This window comes from Mytilus edulis, chromosome 3 (assembly GCF_963676685.1).
Source record: "Mytilus edulis chromosome 3, xbMytEdul2.2, whole genome shotgun sequence".
Classification (NCBI taxonomy): domain Eukaryota; kingdom Metazoa; phylum Mollusca; class Bivalvia; order Mytilida; family Mytilidae; genus Mytilus; species Mytilus edulis.
The window spans coordinates 76,211,182-76,230,643 of NC_092346.1; the positions used below are offsets into that span (position 1 = coordinate 76,211,182).

At 31.4% G+C, this 19,462-nt stretch overlaps 1 protein-coding gene across 1 annotated transcript in view; it reads left to right on the forward strand.

Moving 5' to 3' along the window:
* The window catches only part of LOC139517474 (uncharacterized), a 77,635-nt gene that overhangs the window by 49,067 nt on the left and 9,106 nt on the right, over nucleotides 1-19,462 (forward strand). Inside the window, exons 3-6 of the mRNA XM_071308574.1 lie at nucleotides 4,617-4,716; nucleotides 9,930-9,988; nucleotides 18,702-18,806; nucleotides 19,147-19,246. Coding sequence (XP_071164675.1) covers nucleotides 4,617-4,716; nucleotides 9,930-9,988; nucleotides 18,702-18,806; nucleotides 19,147-19,246 — 364 coding nt within the window. The remainder of the gene's footprint in view (nucleotides 1-4,616; nucleotides 4,717-9,929; nucleotides 9,989-18,701; nucleotides 18,807-19,146; nucleotides 19,247-19,462) is intronic.

Consider the following 19,462-nt stretch of genomic DNA (forward strand, 5'->3'; position numbering starts at 1 on the left):
AGCCCATTTTAGCGAAAACTTTCCTAGTTGAATAATACTAAAACCACGAGCATTAATTTATGCTGGCTTAATATTAAAGTTGTATGTATATATATATATATATGTTCACTTTGGTTCCTCATGGAAATAAAAGTAATTCTGTAGTTGTCACTCAGCTATTTACGTTTTTCTTTATACTATCATCAAATTGCAAACAACAACATATATAAAAATACAATGTATAGACGAATGTGCACCACAATCTAGACAAGATGAAGAGAAAAATCAGTTCCTATTGTAACTTTATGAACATTATTGTACAAGGGGTTTACCAAGAGCCCATTACGTACGTTCTCTGGAATATAAATTCCAGACTAAAACGGACTTTTAAATTTGATTTTAAAATTTTAGTGTTATATTTTAATGGACATGATATTTTTTAAATTGTGCTGTCTTGCTTCTATTTAAAAAAATATTGATCATTAATCATTAATCATAAAATGGATTAAAGCATTGCTCTAAAATGGGCATTGATAATTTCCATTTTCGCTCAAATGGGTTAAAAATCTTGGGCTAAAATGGGCTTTACTTTGGCGCTAAAACGTTAGATTTTTTTCTCTAAAATTTCCTACCAATGCGCTAAAACTTCCTCCGCCGAAACAGATACAGATATTAATTTTAATTAGATTCGATAAAAATTTGTTAAGATATTGTATAAAAAAAAATATAAAAAAGTTAGGGTTTTGCATGATAAGATATTTGCTACAGAAGTCTTTGAGGGCCATGCAAATTTACTTTTTTCAGTTTCATATAACAAATAAATTGTTATATAACAGATTATCAATTTGATATAGCAAATTATGATAATTTGGAATAAAAAATTATAAATTTGATATATTAGATCCCTTTTGCATTGATTGTGCATGGATTTTATTTTCTAGATCTCGCGCATGGGTCTTTGTTTTTAATAAAGTGTGCAAACAAAGTAAATACTGAAACAAATATAAGGAATCTGATGTACAGTAGTTGTCGTTTGTTTATGTAATATATACGTGTTTCTCGTTTCTCGTTTTGTTTATATAGATAAGACCGTTGGTTTTCCCGTTTGAATGGTTTTACACTAGTAATTTTGGGGCCCTTTATAGCTTGTTGTTCGGTGTGAGCTAAGGCTCCGTGTTGAAGGCCGTACTTTAACCTATAATGGTTTACTTTTTAAATTGTTATTTGTATGGAGAGTTGTCTCATTGGCACTCACACCACATCTTCCCATATCTATATAAAGAAAGATGCAGGGATGAACTTAATGATGTTTCCTTAATCCTTTTATGTGCCCATCGAAATTGATAAAGAAGCATGGTAGGATTTTGAGGAAGGGGAAGCATTTTTTATCTTTGCATTTTCCTATGTCCCTAGAAACACACTATTCATTCTTTCTGATTTGAAAATGTGCAATATAAATTGATCCTTTTTCTATTATAATCGTTCGTTCTAAGACATCAGGTCACATGTACTGAATAGAGAACGTTCAAACTAATCCCCCAAAGTGAAACTGCCTCAAATAATAGATAAAAGGGGAGGGAGAGGGTTTCAGAAACATTAAACCTGTTAAAAAAGTTTTGAATAAGCATTCAATGACATATTTGTCGCTGGATGTCAGATAAACAATGAATAAATACACAAAAAATGCGCCAATTTGGGTTACGCAATGTTTCAATCAATCTCATTATTATAATTAAATCACACTATTGGTAGAGAAATTCATAATTAGTTATATTAAATTGACAATTTGTTATTTCTAATTGATAATTTGTTATATCAAATTAATAATCTGTTATATTAAATTGATAATTTGTTATACCAAATTGATAATCTGTTATATCAAATTGATAATTTGTTATATCAATATCAAATTGATAATTTGTTATATCAAATTCAAATTGATAATTTGTTATAACAAATTCATAATTTGTTATAACAAATTCATAATTTGTTATACCAAATTCATAATCTGTTATTTCAAATTCATAATCTGTTATATCAAATTGGAAAAAGTTAGTTAGCATGGCACGTAAAGGCTTCCGTAATTTGCGACGTTAGGCACTACATGTCAAGTTTTACAAAACGTAACGTCAAAACAAGTAAAAAAGCATGGTGTGACATTATGACTAGACAAAAGTAGTCGCTGACTGTGTCGTTAATACTTCCGACATGTGATCGAAAATGGGGTAAAAAAAATCCCTGAACAGTAGATTTTAATTTTATATAGTATTTTTTGTGCTATTATAAGATCAAAATTTCCCCCTCCAAAACTGTATAATATTGACTTATCATACTTGTAACAAAAATGTAAAAAACGGTGTTTTGTGATATTTGACTAGACAAAAACGAAAAGATCGCGTTTATTTTTTTTCTCAATATTTTCTCTTAAAACTTCGACATAATTTTTTTTCATACACTTAAATAAAAAGTTTTCACGTTTGAATAAAATTTCATATCGTAGAAAAGACTGCAACTGCCTATTACATTTCATAAGACACTTAACAAATACGCCAAAACGTCAGAAAACGGTGAGTGTGACATTTCAACGGATTTAATAAAATGAACAATTTAGGACAAAATTTAAACAATGCTTTCTAATTGAAGACATAGAAAGTTGTATATTTATTGTATAATTTGGATAAAGGAAGTGTGGACATGTAAAATGTGGTTTGGATCTGCAGCATTCGTTCGAATTTTAAAGAGCTCCAAAAAATATGCGAGATTTGGGTTTTGTGACAGAAATACAAATTTCAAAAAATCATTAATTCTGCCACGATCTTTTGAAATGTTGTAACAAAACTTTTTAATTTTTCCCCTTATTATATACGGAATAAAAAGATATATCATTTTCGGAATAATCTATTTGAATTACCTTTTAAACCACTCTTAACTTCACCCCTATCCATATTTTTTTTCTATTTTCGGCTTGACCACAAAACAAAGTGAACTTTTCGTCCTGGTCAGACGCGTCCAGTTAACGATGACGTCATAAATAAAACATATACCATGAACACCAAAGACTACTCTTGCTAGGAGTACAACTTTTTTTTAATAAGTTTAAAAAATGACAAGAATAACTTCAGAGCAACGCTGATCATATGTCGCTGTGTTACTTGTCTACACGCTCAAAATCAGTGTTATAAGGGACCATTCGAGTAACAAAATGAATAAAAGTATTGATTTAAAGGTATATTCCATTTCTACTTTTAATTACGCACATTTTGATATATACATTTATATAGTTATCAATTCCGAAATTTCTAACAAATGCAATAAAGGCGAACTGGAAAGCAAAACCCGTATTATCACCAACACCGTTTTTGTATAAATGTCCGTCTGTCATTCATTTCGGTTGTGATTTACTAGTAGATAAAAATAGAAACATACATACAAGGCCAAATCATTATGATAAATATGGATAGGAATAATTGAATACTTGACGAGCAATTATATGGGGACGAAGTCCCCAATTACGGTAGAAAAATCAATAAAAAAAAAATAAAAAAAATCTGGAAAATTTCCCGAATTTTTCATTCTACTAATGAACTCAAAATCGTTAACTTTTTTTTTCAGATCTAGTTCCTGTTCCGGTTTTCCCCGCATTTGCGCAGAAATCTGTCTTGTTTGCATGAGACTTTGAAAAGAAAATTATATGTATCAGTCTAGTAAAATATAAGATTGGAACTCAATACAATTTCATTTTTAATATGGGGACGGAGTCCCCAATAACAGTAGAAAATTCAATAAAAAAAAAATACGGGAAATTTTCCCGAAATTTTCATTGTACTAATGAACTTAAAATCGTTCAATATGTTTTATGTCATGTTTTGAATTCCCGCATCTGCGCAGAAATCTACAATGTACTTCCTTTTTCCGGTCTCGTTTGCATGAAACTTGGAGTAAAACATATATTTATCAGTCTAGTATATTATACTAACCAAGGAAAGAACGCGATATCAATTTCATTTTTAATAATTCCTTGATATGAAAAAAACGTTACCTGATGATAGCGTTTCTTTGTTTACATTGCATATGACGTCATAACTTAAATAACGTCACAACTAAAATCCCTAACAACAGAACCAAAATCGGAAACGTTACGGTATTTCCGTTTCTTTTTTATAACAAATATTTAAGTTACAAAAAAATAATTCATACAGACTTCGTCCCCATATACAGGTAATGCCTGCCTCATATTACATAAATTAAGACTGATTTGTGCCTCAGAAAAGTATATAATTTAACAAGAAAATAGATATAGTACGGTATATTAGAGGTATATTTAAATTGAAATGAATGACATATATACAAAATTTAATGAATTATAATTGAAATCAAAATATTTGAGTTATAACGCAAATTTTGCGTTATTTTGCAAAGGTTTGCGTTATATTGCATTATTTCGCAAATGTTTGCGTTATAACGCATATGTAACGCAAACATAGGCAGAAATATGGAAAAAAGTTGTGTGGCGCTTATACGCTTCCGTATGTTGTACTATAACTTCATTCATGTTTTCTAAATTCCGAAATTGCTGGTGCATTTATGTCAACAATACGTTTCAATTAAGTTTTTTGTTGCTTTATTTTTTTTTGCAGAATGCCCAGCTGGTTCATACGCAAAAAACTGCATACTAAATTGCACTGGTGTTTTTTATGGACGACAGTGTTTAAGTGTATGTAATTGCTCGTTGAAAAGGTGAATTAATAACACTATTACCATTTAACATGCTTCAACTATTTGCAATCTTGAACATCATGCAGACAGCTGAAAGAATAATTACGTATGCATCAATTTTAGAATACAATCTTTATCAGTACTCAGGTAATACAAACAACACTTACAAAGTTGAGTTAAATAAATTTGCAATTGTAATTTATTAGTTAAACCTAATGTACGACTGACCAGTTTAGGAAATCAGTTTCGTTTGATTTTCATTTCTTTAATGCTTACTTTGTCCAAAGGGACAATTTAGCTTTCTTATCACATGACTTCGTCGTTCGTAAACTTTTTTTGGGGTGTTTTGGTTTAAATATGTTTCCGATTGATTGATTGTTGTTTGCTTTACGCCGCATAAGCACAAACAGGCTATATCGCGGCGAGAGCTAATTCGAATATTTTTACATTTTAAATATGTTTCCGATGTTCCTTTCTACCAACAAGCTAAGATGACCAACATGGCTTAAAATAAAACATATGGGTAAAATGCAAGTTTTGTACATTACTGATTTTGAAAACCGCTATACATAGATGAACTCGGACAGGGGCGAAATAGTTCAGAATGTTGACGTGCTCTACCTTATGTCTATTAAAATCAAAACTATTAGACGACTTCTTTTACGAGTTATAGACCTTAAATGCCAAATTTTACAGCTTTTTTATTTTTGCATGTTGAAAACTGTAACAGATAGAGAGAAACCTTCTAAAGAAATGATCAGAAACACAAGATTAACAAACAAGTCAAACGGTCAAAGTTGTTAATATAAGACTGAATCAAATCATTAGTGTCATTGTCATTAATGACGATGTTTGCCCATGTGTTTGCACTTTTGCCAAATATCTAAAAAAAAATAATATGCAATTGCTGAATAGAATCATAAAAATGCATACATTATCAGCAAGACAAGATCTATTAAAAAAAGTCTTATATTCGAATTATTCTGTTGTTTTTAGAGTTGTACTATTGGACAATTCTTACATGATTTGCATATCTTCAAATATTTGAATGTGAATGCTCTGTTAGAATGTTATCTCTTTTTTCTCAGAGAAAACATGTCATATGTCTTCAGATATTGTTGATAAAAATTATGTTAAACAGGTTGGGTGTTGAGTCAGTTTATCGTAACTTGAGTTCCTCAACAATGAGAACACACATCAATGTGAGGAAACCGTTTGTCGCAATGACACATATCCTGAAAATATTCTTATGTAGTTACTTATGTCTAAAATCTTTTCTGAAGAACAAACTGCAAATAAACTTGGCAATTTTCAAATTCATTAAAATAACTAGAGGCTCTAAAGAGCCTGTGTCGCTCACCTTGGTCTATGTGCATATCATAAACGAAGGATACAGATGGATTCATGACGAAATTGTGCTTTGGTGATAGTGATGTGTTTGTAGATCTTACTTTGCTGAACATTATTGCTACTTACAATTTTCTCTGTCTATACTAGTATTCAAGAAAATAACCAAAAACGGAAATATTTCTTTAAAAATTACAAATTGGGGGCAGCAACCCAACAACCAGTTGTCCAATTCATCTGAAAATTTTACGGCAGATAGATATTGTCTTGATAAACAATTTAATCCTGACAGATTTGCTCTAAATGCTTTGGTTTCAGAGTTAAAAGCCAAAATCTACATTTTTCCCCGGCCTATGTTCTATTTTTAGCCATGGCGACTATCTTGGTTGGTTGGCTGGGTCAACGCACACATTTTTTAAACTAGATACCCTAATAATGATTGTGGCTAAGTTTGGTTAAATTTTGCCCAGTAGTTTCAGAGGAGAAGATTTTTGTAAAAGATTACAAAAATTTACGAAAAATTGGTAAACAATGGCTATAAAGGGAAATTACTCCTTAAGGGGTCAACTGACCATTTTGGTCATGTTGACATATTTGTAGATCTTACTTTGTTGAACATAATTGCAGTTTACAGTTTATGTCTATCTATAATAATATTCAAGATAATAACCAAAAACGGCAAAATTTCCTTAAAATTACCAATTCAGGGGGCAGCTACCCAACAACGAGTTGTCCGATTCATCTGTAAATTTCAGAGTAGATAGATCTTGACCTTATGAACAATTTTACACCATGTCAGATTTGCTCTAAATGCTTTTGTTTTAGAGATATAAGCCAAAATCTACATTTTACCGCAATGTTCTATTGTTAGCCATGGTGGCCAACTTGGTTGGTTGGCTTGGTCAACGAACACATTTTTTAAACAAGATACCCCAATGATGATTGTGGCCAAGTTTGGTTAAATTTGGCACAGTAGTTTCAGAGGAGAAGATTTTGTAAAAGTTAACGACGACGGACGCCGGACGCCGGACGCCGGACACCAAGTGATGAGAAAAGCTCACTTGGCCCTTTGGGCCAGGTGAGCTAAAAATACAAAATTGATGAGAATCTATAAAAATAGAACATAGGGGTAAACAAAAACGTACCTTTGGGCCAGGTGAGCTAAAAATACAAAATTGATGAGAATACATTACGATATTGTTCAGAACACATTAGAAATCAATAATTTATAAGGATCAAAAACGTATCTCCCAAAACGGAACGCAAAATCAATCAGTATGTCATCGTGACACTTTTTCTTATTGAATTTACTGGTTAAGTTAAAGATTTGAGAATTTTGATCTAGCCGTTTTACAGCTGCCATTATGTGCAAGAGAACAGGATAGGTACATTATTATCTGTTGCATTAATATGCTTTTGATACCATGACTTGATACAACTACATGTTTTAGTAAGTTAGTAACTATGGTGTTTTGCTACAGATCTTAATTTACCTTTTTATCTTAACCTACCTTCCTTTTAGAATATATTTAAAATGACCGACCTTTTTGATTATATTTGAAATGATATGAATGGTATTCGTTAATGAGAGAATTTTCCATATTAAAAAATCCAAAAAACAAACTAAATGTAAATTGCCGGCAAATTTAAAATTCATTTGTATATGATTCAGAAACCGGACAAAAAGCAGAAAAAATGCATTTCATATTTCCGACAATGTACTGTTTATTCACCCTGAACTTTAAGGTTGTTTGTCCAAATAGCTGTCTCTGATTTTACAAAAGAATCAACACAGTTAAAGCGCGGAACGCGAAGAAGGCACCATAATAAACGTTGACACAACACGATAAAATGTTAAGTACTTACAGGAAATTTTGATTTTAAAAGTACATATAAATAAAAAATATATTGATGTACCAATAGTTATCTGGTTGCAAGATAATACAATAGATATTTATATGGATCATTAGAAGCTCTTTCATCAATACTCAAAACCTTTTTCATTTTTATTTAGAAAATAATTAATAATGCTGTATTTTAATTGCATTCTTCCACAAATATTTAATATGATACATTATATATAATACATCATATACATGTATTATATGTTGCGTACATTATCAAACTGTATATATGTTACAGTGAATTTGTATAATCAGGGATTATGTAGAATCCCTGATTTTTCAGGGAATATGTAGAATCACTAAAATCATTAGTAATTATATATAATCCCTGAAAATGACCAGTGATTTTACATAATCACTGAACATTTTAATAATCATTCTACAAATTCCCTAATATGATTTCAGGGATTATGAATAATTTAATGATCCTTTGTTTGATAAAAAAAAAATAATATAGACAAATTATATTTTTTTCTTTCATTAATTCCTTGCCAGATGAAATAATTTTGCTTTTAAACACAGAGGATGATCTAAAAGATATAACCAACACAGGGTTTCGAGATAAAGTTGAAGACTTCAAAATTAATATCAACATTCCCTTTATAGCAATAGCTTTACATGTATTGTTTGTTTATTAAAAGCCAGCGTCAAATGAATATTCAGGTAAAAAAGAAGATGTGGTATTATTGCCAATGAGACAACTGTCAACAAGAGACCAAAATGACACAGAAATTAACATCTATAGGTCACCGTACGGCCTTCAACAATGAGCAAAGCCCATACCGCATAGTCAGCTATAAAAGGCCCCGAAATGACAATGTAAAACAATTCAAACGAGATAACTAACGGCCTTATTTATGCTCTATTTTTTAATCCACAAAGCATGTTATTTGTGATACATGTAAAGCAAATGGTGAAGAAGATTATTGAACATCTGTTTTGTGTGGTTTTTGTTTGTTAAAATGAACAAGACATTCAAACTGTGAGAACTTAGGCATCTAAATGTAGGAAAAACAGGCAGAACTTAGGATTGACATATAGAAACAAATTTTAGAGAAGCTTGCGTTTGGTGTAATATTCTCATAGCAATTCCAAATGGTAAAAACAAAAGGGAAACCCGAAAAACATAATGACAATTGTTTAAAAAAAAGTCTGAAAAAGGATTTCGCCTGACTACAAAACATTGTATCTTTCTTGCTCGAACCGGTTTAAGGTTGCAAATTCCCATCTTTTGTTGGGGGGTACCTTCAGATGTTTTACTGAACACTTTATTTCACTAAGCGTGTCGTTAAAATCTGATTCGATATGTGCAGGAAAAGGTTTTCTAAAATGTGAATATTGTGGTAAAAACAGATGTGAAGCATATTATTTTGATATATTGTGTTTCACATTTTCATGTAGTGTGCTTAACATTTTAAAAAATTTGGGTTATCATTTTGATATATTGTGCTTAACATTTTACAATTTATGTTACTTTATAATGATGTTTTTATGTGATTTTATAGAATAAATAATTTCATTTTCTTTATAAATAAACCTATTTCTTCATTTCAGTTATATTGTAGAATCCCTGACGTTTTTTCTAGTGATTATACATAATCCCTGAAAATTTTAGTGATTATATATAATCCCTAAACTAGCCAGTGATTCTACATAATCCCTGAAAATTTCAGATTTTCAGGGATTCTACATAATCACTGATTATACAAATTCACTGTAACATATACATATTGTTTTCTATAGTCTCATTAATCTTTTAAGATTGGCACATACAATGTAAATGTTATGTTTCTTGTTATCTGTTTTATGTACCTGTATGAATACTTTTATAAATAAAATATTGACTATGAATCTACACAACTTAAAGTTTCTAAACAACGGTCAAGCTTTAAATCGAGCTGGCTATGTATATGAAAGTTCAAATATGTTACATATAATTAGTTCATAATTTTGATTGACATTATATGGTTAATTTATTTGTAGGTGCCATTATATTTATGGATGTCCAGAAAATTTAACAACTTCGATAAAAACTACAAAAGGTATTGTGCACTGTCGACAGCGATTCATTTAAAATCAAATTTTATCAATTGTGTAAAAGGGGGAAAATCGCAATCGTAAGTTAAGTAACTATTATAGTGCATATGACACCATGTCGGTAAAAATGAAATGCTGTACTGATGAATTCCAGTAATTGACAAAACAAGTTGCTTTCTTTAAAAAAAGAAATGCAATCATAAACCCAAATGCTTGTTTGGCATTATATATATATTAGATAATTGTTTAATAAAGATGTATTGTCTTATATTACTTTTGTTGTGCATAAGAATTAGAAACTGACATTGCCTGTTTAGTGGTTTAAATAATGTAATACCGGCTTCACACATCAACGTATAGATCCGACGTACGTCGGCCGAGGTAAAAAAAATCATGCACGCATTCCCAACTGCAGGTCTGTCTATATGTGAATGTTTGTCAATAAGTCTGTCACATTCGCCCGTCTGTTTACATGTTTACCAGTCCGTCTATGTCCACTGGTTCGTCTACATGTTCACTAGCTTTGAAATAGCTTTCGGTAAGTGCGATTATTTCAGTGATTTGTGTCTATTGTTTTTATGTAAGTGATTATTGTGCACCGTACCCATAATTTTAGGGACGCGAATTACAACTGATATTTTACAGTTTTTTCTTGCGATGTGTTGTCCTTAAGGTTTGGTTCATTTGGGAGGGTTGGGTTTATTGCCACCACATTGTTTATGTGCCAATGTCCATTCTAAAGCCAGAAACATGTAGTACACTGGTTGTTGTTCATAATTCATGTCGGTCAAGTTGTTTTCGTAAATTATTTTGTTATCAATAAGGCTGTTTAGTTTTGTTTGATTTTTGTTTTTAAATCTTAATGGTCGGGGCATTTAATAGCCGACTAAATAGTGTTTTTTTTTTTCATTTTTGGAGGCCGCTCGGTGGCCTTTAAAGACTTACTACCACGTCATTGTAACTCTGGTTGGTATCTGTATCATTAGTGCTGGACCATGGTCGATCCTATATGCACCTTTGAGGCAGGCGGGATATTTTTGTAGATCTTGTACAGCTCAAACTAATGTGAGTAGTTCCTGTACTTCTATGTCTAGTCCCATGTTGCATGGTTGGAGAGGGTGTAATATCTTCTGTAGGTTTGATGAAGTTTCACCCGTATCGGACTTCTTTTCCTAAATGAAAGCTTTAAGGCGACGAGTATTTTTGTATGCAATGTGCCCTTAACGTGTCTAAAACTTATCTGTAGCGTTTTCAACGCTCGTGTAGCGTGTATATTATGTGCGTGCAGTTTACAGGTATATACGTTTGACAAACGCTTGAGCTGAATGATTTTTTTTATGTTCCATTAAAATTTTCCTGAAGTAAAAGCGTTCACCAAGCGTATACCTTTGCATTTCGACGAACTTCAAACTTATGGAACGCGTGTTTAAACGCTTGCGTAGAGTTCCTCTGGTGAGCAACTAAGTTACGCATACGATGATACGGACTTTGTTAATTTTCTTTTTTGACTGATTGTTTTACATTGTCATTTCGGGGCCTTTTATAGCCGACTATGCGGTACGTGCTGTGCCTGTTGTTGAAGGCCGTACGGTGGCCCATAGTTTGTATTTCTGTGTTATTTTGGTTTCTTGTAGATAGTTGTCTCATTGACACCAAACCCGATATCTTCTTTTTTTATATTCGATATCTTATCGCCGACCTGGTTAAGTCTGCCAAAAATGCATGCATGATTCATTTTTAGGTTATCATGCAGTCGTAATTAAAGTGGCATGTTTAATTCGTTGTTTCATTGCTTGAAGTATCATTTCTTACATCTGCATGGTCAAATGTGTATTTTTTTAAAATAAATTTTAGATCACGGTTATTTTTTCCCCCTTCATATTGAATATCTATACTTATCAGTCGTATTTTAATGACGAAAAGGATTCAGAGGTTATTAAAAAAAAGTAAATAATGTTGCAATATTTAAACAAAGAAAATAACTTTAAATTTGCAATATTAATGAAAATAAATACGGACATAACTTTCATAATTAATTTTAACGTTATTTTCAATAAACGATTTTTTTTTAAATCCTCGTTTTTACACCTATTTGAGGCACGTATTTATGATTATATTTCCATGTCCTTGGTCTATCCTAGACGTAAAATTTCAAAAAGTGCTAATACTTTTTTTAAAGATATTATTTTTAATTGTTCTCGTTCAAAATATTTTATTTTTTCATATTCAATATCTATTTAATTTTATTTTTAATAACCTTTTTTTTTTTTTTTTTATTAAAGTTGCAATATTTAACCAAAAAAAATAACTGTAATTTAATCATATGCAAAAAAGACATCACTTTAATTTCAGTATAAAAAAATAAATAGCTTGCTTTTTACAACATGTACATCTTCACTAAACGTAAAATCTAAAATAAAATGCTACTAAAACTCTTTCTAAAGATTTTATTTTTAATTATTCTCGTTCAGAATATAAAGCGCATTGTTTACATGAAATCTTATCTCATATCTAAACACAGCTGGTTACATCGTTTGACTAATTAAAATACTACGCATGTAGGTTAATATTAGCAGCTTGTAATCGTGTGCAAGAAAATATTATATCATAATAAATTTCAGATCATACGTAAAATATCTCTATAGCAACTTAAGATGCTAATGCATATTCAACAGATTAGTAAGCTATTGCGCATGCCTTTGAAAGGTGGTCATAGCTATTGCGCATGTGTTTGAAAGGTGGTCATAGAAAGACAAGAAGTGTTCCGACTAACATCCGGTGTTCCGAAAGACTACATCACTCGTCCAATATATACTGCGTAAACCCTCAGGGGTTTACGCAAAAAAATATTGTTGAAGATAAAGACAAATAAATAACAAAGTAGCAAAACAAAAAACACATACTTAACTTTGACCTTTAATGGTTTATTTAACAAATTGAGACTTGGACGGACACAGTCCTATTAGGCGAGTGACATTCAGACCTAAAAAATATTTTTAATGCACCTATCTAACACACAGCTATATTATATATCATTCGAAAGGAAAAAATGTGAAGATTCCATTTTTCCCGGTCGTAAAAGTGAAATATGGTGCAATTTTTTTTAAATTGGGGTCAAAGGTCATTCATAAAAAAATGAAAGAATAACACTTTTGTAGTATTATTGTCTTATTTGAAGCAGCTAGTAATAAAGCTAATTCAAATTTAACTTTACACGATACCATGATAACGTCTCTTTGATGCTTAGTTGCCTATCGTTCATGGTTTGGCGATAATTGACGTCATTTAGACGTTTTCACTCTGCTATAGGTAAAACAGTACTTTCTACAAAAACGACTTATAATAACAAATATTTGACCTTAAATGTGTTAATATTTACTATATTTGATGGTGTGCCATGCGAAATAAAAAAAAATATGATGAAATATTTGTAAGTTGGACGAGTAAAAGGGAGAGAAAACAACGCAATAAAGAGAGTAAAAAGTAGACGTCTTTGTCACATCAAAAGTGACAATAGTCTCCTGTTTGTTAACAGCCTACAAACCATGTCAAGATCGGAAATTACTATCTTACATGTTTAATACAACCACAAGCAAAGTTGAGGAGGATATATGAACCACATTTTAAGTCTGTCCGTCCGTCAGTCTCCACTTGTTTACGGCCCGTGTCGAATTAAATCAGGTAACTTATACATGTATACAGTTCATCAAAAAACCAATGATTTCAAATATAAAATGCATTGCCGTGAACTATAGAACTGATGTTAACACACTTAGTTCAGAGATGTATTATGGGATGGCACGTGGTTCTTCATAAATTAAAGCATTTCATTTTGACATTGGCATTTGCATTTGAGCCGTTAAGTTTTCAAACATTGTTTGATTCGTCCTTGTCTGGTGTGTGTCCGGTCCATATCTTTTGAACCGTTGAACCTGGGTTTTCCAAACTAAGTATGAATACACATCATATAATAGGGGATGGTCATCAACTAAAATCAGGTCACTATGATATGGATCCAATCATAATGGAATCCTGTCCGCGACATATATAGCTGCAAAACTAAGGTTTACCAAACTTCAGATACAGAAGTCGGTTTCACAAAAAAAACTTCGGACAAGATTAATCGTAAGTAAACTAACTATTCATGACTTATAAGTCGAAAGATTTGTTATGAAACTGACCCCAGATGCAAAATTAGAATGTAGTAATTTATTAACTAAAGTTAGGTCCCACGATGACCTTTATTTTGACATTTGGGATTGTATACTTTAGAAACACTTTAATTTCTTAACGTGTTTTTTTTATTAGGACTGCATTTATTTTCACTCACGTTTGTGCAGTCAAAAGGTTTGCAGTTAAAAATGCAAGCATCAATGTCTTACTAGTATTCAAAACTTAGATATATATATATAGATATTTATCAACTAATATGAATTTGCGGGATAAAGTTCGGCTTAACCTATATATAGTTTTTTTTTGTCATTCTGGAGGAGTTTCTGTGAATAATCTATTTCTTTAAAAGAAACGAAATAAATCTAATTTATAACAAATAATGCAATTTTCTGTTTGTGATTTTTAACAATATAAGACAGTCGAAATTTATATTTTAAAACTGAGCATGTGAAGCTTTTGCTTAACTAGAATGATTCCTGATACTTCGCTGTTACTGACATAATTCTGTGTAACAGATGCTTACAATGATTTTAGTACATGTGCACTTGTTGGTAGGCGTGACACGATGGCGATCTTTTTGGTTGAAAGTCTGATATTATGTAGCTTGCTCAAATCGTCTTGCTTAGACTTAAACATACTTATTTTTGGTTTCGAACACTTTAGAGTTTTCTTGCAGCACCGATCTACATGTCAATATGAATTTTGTTTAATTTGCGATAAACCCGCCATCTATTGATAATTTCGATATCGATAAAAAGAGAGTTTTCTTTGGAACAAAGATAGATAATGAGCTATAGAACTTTTAAGAGCATGAACTGCTGGTAAAGTTACATATATTTTATAAAAGAAACTATACATGCACAATAAACATGGTGCATCGCCAACCATAATTCCCACTGGTTATAGAACTCGTAAACAGCACACAGTTGTTCCATGTCTAGAATACAACGAAGTGTCAGGTCATAGTTGATCCTCTGACCATACTCCTCTTAAATTGTTAATCCGTACATAGAATAAGAAGCCTGATGATATTATATTATAAGCCCGGTACCTTTGATAAGTATGATTAAAAGGACACAATGATCTCTGTATACAAGAGACTAAATTCTTTGAGGTAAACAACTAAAGCTTATCGCATGGTCTAAAACAAGAAGCAATAGCCAACACTGTATAATAAGCTACAAAGGTTCTTGAACAATTTTAATTAGATACCCAAAAGCTTGATTCATGCTCAAAACTACAAACAAAAGCAAAAATCATAAAAAGCAACTAACGACAACCATAATGAATAACAAATCAATTTGAAAGATATTAGGCATATGATCGATTGTTTACGTTAGACACGCGTTTCGCCGACATAAGACTCCTTGGTGACGCTCGAACCATTATTTAAAAACACGTAATACTATTTAAAATACGGCTTAGGTAATATATACCCCCTGAGGTAGAACATTTATTGTATTTCAAATATCTATACGAAGAATTCAAAATTGTCAACTGAATGAATAGATATCCCCATATATTAAAGTATTTATAGTATGTCTCTTGGCGTGGCCCTACGCTATGCTTCCTCTAAAATATTAATCAAATTTGCACCATCAATAAGTCTACCGTATGCGATGGTTAAAACGGTAGGAAATTTAAAAGGTGGACATATCTCAAGTTCAAGTTCATGGGGAAAATATCAGATTTGACACATTTTTGTGTACTTTTAGTTGCAAAACTAAAATGTGCATTGATCCAATTGAGAAAGAAGTATTTTTCAATAGTTATTCATAATCTCTGCTTTTTGTAAGTGCAAATTGACTAAGAACAATAAGATATTGGTTTTCTACCAAGAAAAAACGTTGACATCTCAGCTTCAATGGCCCTTTTTATTTTTTTTATATACTGTGCATAATATTGTACCAAAAAAAATGCCTTTATGGTTATTCATACTCTTTTTCGAAGCGTTTAGGTTCGTTAACTTGAGGTAAATTAACAGAGAAAGCGATTTCAGAAATTTGATTGAAAAGGGGGAGTGTGTAAAAATGTATAAAATCCAGAATAAAACAGTGATAACAATATGTATTAAACAAGTAATGAACTTTTGAATAATAAGAACATCATATATTTGGGTTTCAAGCCGAAAATATCTAAGAAATGAAAAAAAATATGAAAATTGGCACCATTTTTATTAAAAAATCCAAAATTGTTACAAAAAGCTTCTTTTTTTCGTAAAAATTTACTTCTTTTATTTTTGAAAAGTATTTTTTTATACATTGCCATGTTAAACGTACATAATTTTTGCACTGTGACAACAGAAAATAAATCTACATGTTATTTTTTCACACTTCAATACTGCTGGTCATTTTTCAATTTGGAATTATTTCTCGATTTTAATTCAATTTTTACAAAAATTGCACCGTACGAATTTTTTACGATCATGTCTTTGTGACGTCAAATACGTTGACCCGGCCTTAATAACTTTGACTCGGACATATCAGCGACGTCATAATGTTTGAACCGACGTTATTAACTTTGACCCGAACTTATCAAGTCATCTTTTGTGTGCTGGTGAAACGAAGAAAACACTTCTGAAACACCGCAAATATAGCCCGATAAATCGATTATCAGATTATCTGCATATTGATATTGTAAAATATCAGCTGCTTGACATTATATGAAGGCTTTTTGATCTCGTTCGCTACGCTCATTCGACAAAAAGCTTCATATTATGTCTCGCAGCTGATATTTTACGATATCAACATGCAGATAACCTGATAATCGGTACATAACATATAAAAAAATCAGCTGTGTGTTAGGTGGGTGCATTAAAGTCACTAACTAAGCGTCTTTTCTGAAAATGTCACTCGCCTATATGGCTTTATGATGTATGTATATATATACATATGAATTTAAAGTAAAGGTCACAATCTCAAACGTCAAATTAACCTTTGACCTTGACCTTAAATTGAAGGTCATAAACCAAGGACTTTAAATCAAAAGACCATAGGTCTTTTTAAAACATGTATGGTTAATGAGTTATTTCACTATATGCATAGTTCTAAATATGAGACGGGCGAAAACTCCCATTTAATGTCTACACACCCTTTTGGCTAAAATTCACGAGTTACGACATGTTGATAATGACAATTTGATACACAAATATTGTCGGTATCTTGTATGATTTATTGAAAAAAGTGAGAATAAGCCAGAATCAAAATTTAGAATTTGTCCTTTGATCTTGACCTAATGTTCTTTCTTTTTTTTGGACCAAGGACCTCAAACTTAATCACTTAAAGAACATGGTCTCTATCACTTATGGTTTACCAGTTTTACATGTATATATCACTATATCAAATGCATATGGAGAAATAACTCTCACATGGAATCTCTACACCACTTCGGTCAGAATTGTTTGAAACATCACGAGGATATAACGAGCATTTTTGCAACAAAAAAAAATCGGAATCTTTAATGGTTGCGAAGGAGTAGTACTCACAAGAAAACAGTGTTCGGGGAGATAACTCTTATAAAATTAATATTTTGTTTAGAGGTGTCAGTTTTAAAAACGTATATCATATACCAAAAAATCTAAGCGACATCTTTGTAATACAGCAAAAGAAAAAAAAATAGGCGGAGGAAAAAAATTAGACGGAAGATAAAAACCAAGCGAATTAGCGAGCTACTGCTCACTGATGATACCCCCACCGCAAGTTGATAATTTTAATAGTGTAAAAACAGTGTTCGGTAAACAGGAAGTTGTCGAGTGATGAATCTGAAAACGCATCACACGGTATAGCTGACTTGTATAAACCCTGAAATCAAATTTTAGAAATCTTTGTAATGTAGTTCCTGAGAAAAATGTGACGAAAATTTTCTGCTTGGCTATCATGTGTAAAATCATACACATGTTCGGCGGTAAACAGGAAGTTGTATAGTGATGAATCTGAAAACGCATCACACGGTATAGCTGACTTATATAAACCCTGAAACCAAATTTCAGAAATTCTTGTATTGTAGTTCCTGAGAAAAATGCGACGAAAAATATTCATGCAACGGACGGACGGACTGACGGATGGATGGATGGACTGATAGTGGTAAAATAGCATTCCCCCCTCTTTTTTTAAGCGGGGGTATAATAATCAGAACAAAAGCAAAAGTGGAAAGACATAATTATAAGGATTTAAAACATTTTTTTTTCTAGATGTTATTAATGTGTAATCTGGGGCGATTAAAACGCAAACTTCGTACTTTTATGTAAAGTTTGTAAGTCAGCGAAAAATTTACACATCAATAACCTCTGGAAAAAATGTGTATAATTTTATAATTAAGAACTGAAAGGTAGGTCATGATTATTTTTTCTGCCTTAGAAGCAAAATAATGTCTTGGAATAGTCGTACATTTTGCCTCACAATGGTAACATACACACGCTTTTCTCAAAACAACTGTTATAGATATTATAACCTCATGATTTAGCCTTTCTTCTCATTATTTTTTTTAAACTTAAAAAAAAGTATCTAACTGCTAATTTTTTTTAATTCTTTAGCATTATTATTACAGACACATTTCTTTCAACGTCGGCACACACAGAATCTATTGATATTTCTACAGATCATGGATCTACTTATGATAAAACAGATACAGTACTTCAACCAAAACCAGAAGGTATATATATATATATAACTCGTCTAAACATCAACCAACAATGTAAAAAGTATATGTAACATGTAAAAAGTTCGTCTTCTTTTTTGTTGTTTAATTGGAGGATATATTTAACATTATATTTAACATTAATACAAGTTTGTAACGAAAAAAAAATAATGACGCAAACTTCATAACAAATGCATGTTCAAACTGTAAAATAACATATCATAAATTCATTAAAGGACAAAAGGTATACAATCGTGTCATAGTAAGGGTCTCTTCAAATAAGGTAATACAAATGTATAATAACATGAGGATGAAAAAAACATCTTTAAACTCACACTAGTATTACTTCTTCTAGGGAACCAACATAACGACAATCATGGACAAGTGACTATATGGGTGTATGTAGCTGTTGTTGGTGTATTGCTGTTGATTGTTGGTGCTGCATTGTTAATAAAGTAAGTTATATTTTTTACCTCTTATCCCTGGAACGTACACGTCCTATTGGGTTTGAAAGCAGGCACTTTGGTATAGCTGTTTATGTAACATTATTTCTGCAGCTACACCGCAAGAATATTTTAAAAACACCCTTCAAAACAAATATACTCTCTCGTTTCTGTTTTATGCACAAATTAACGTTTGACACATTATCTGAAATACAAGTCCCTTTTGAT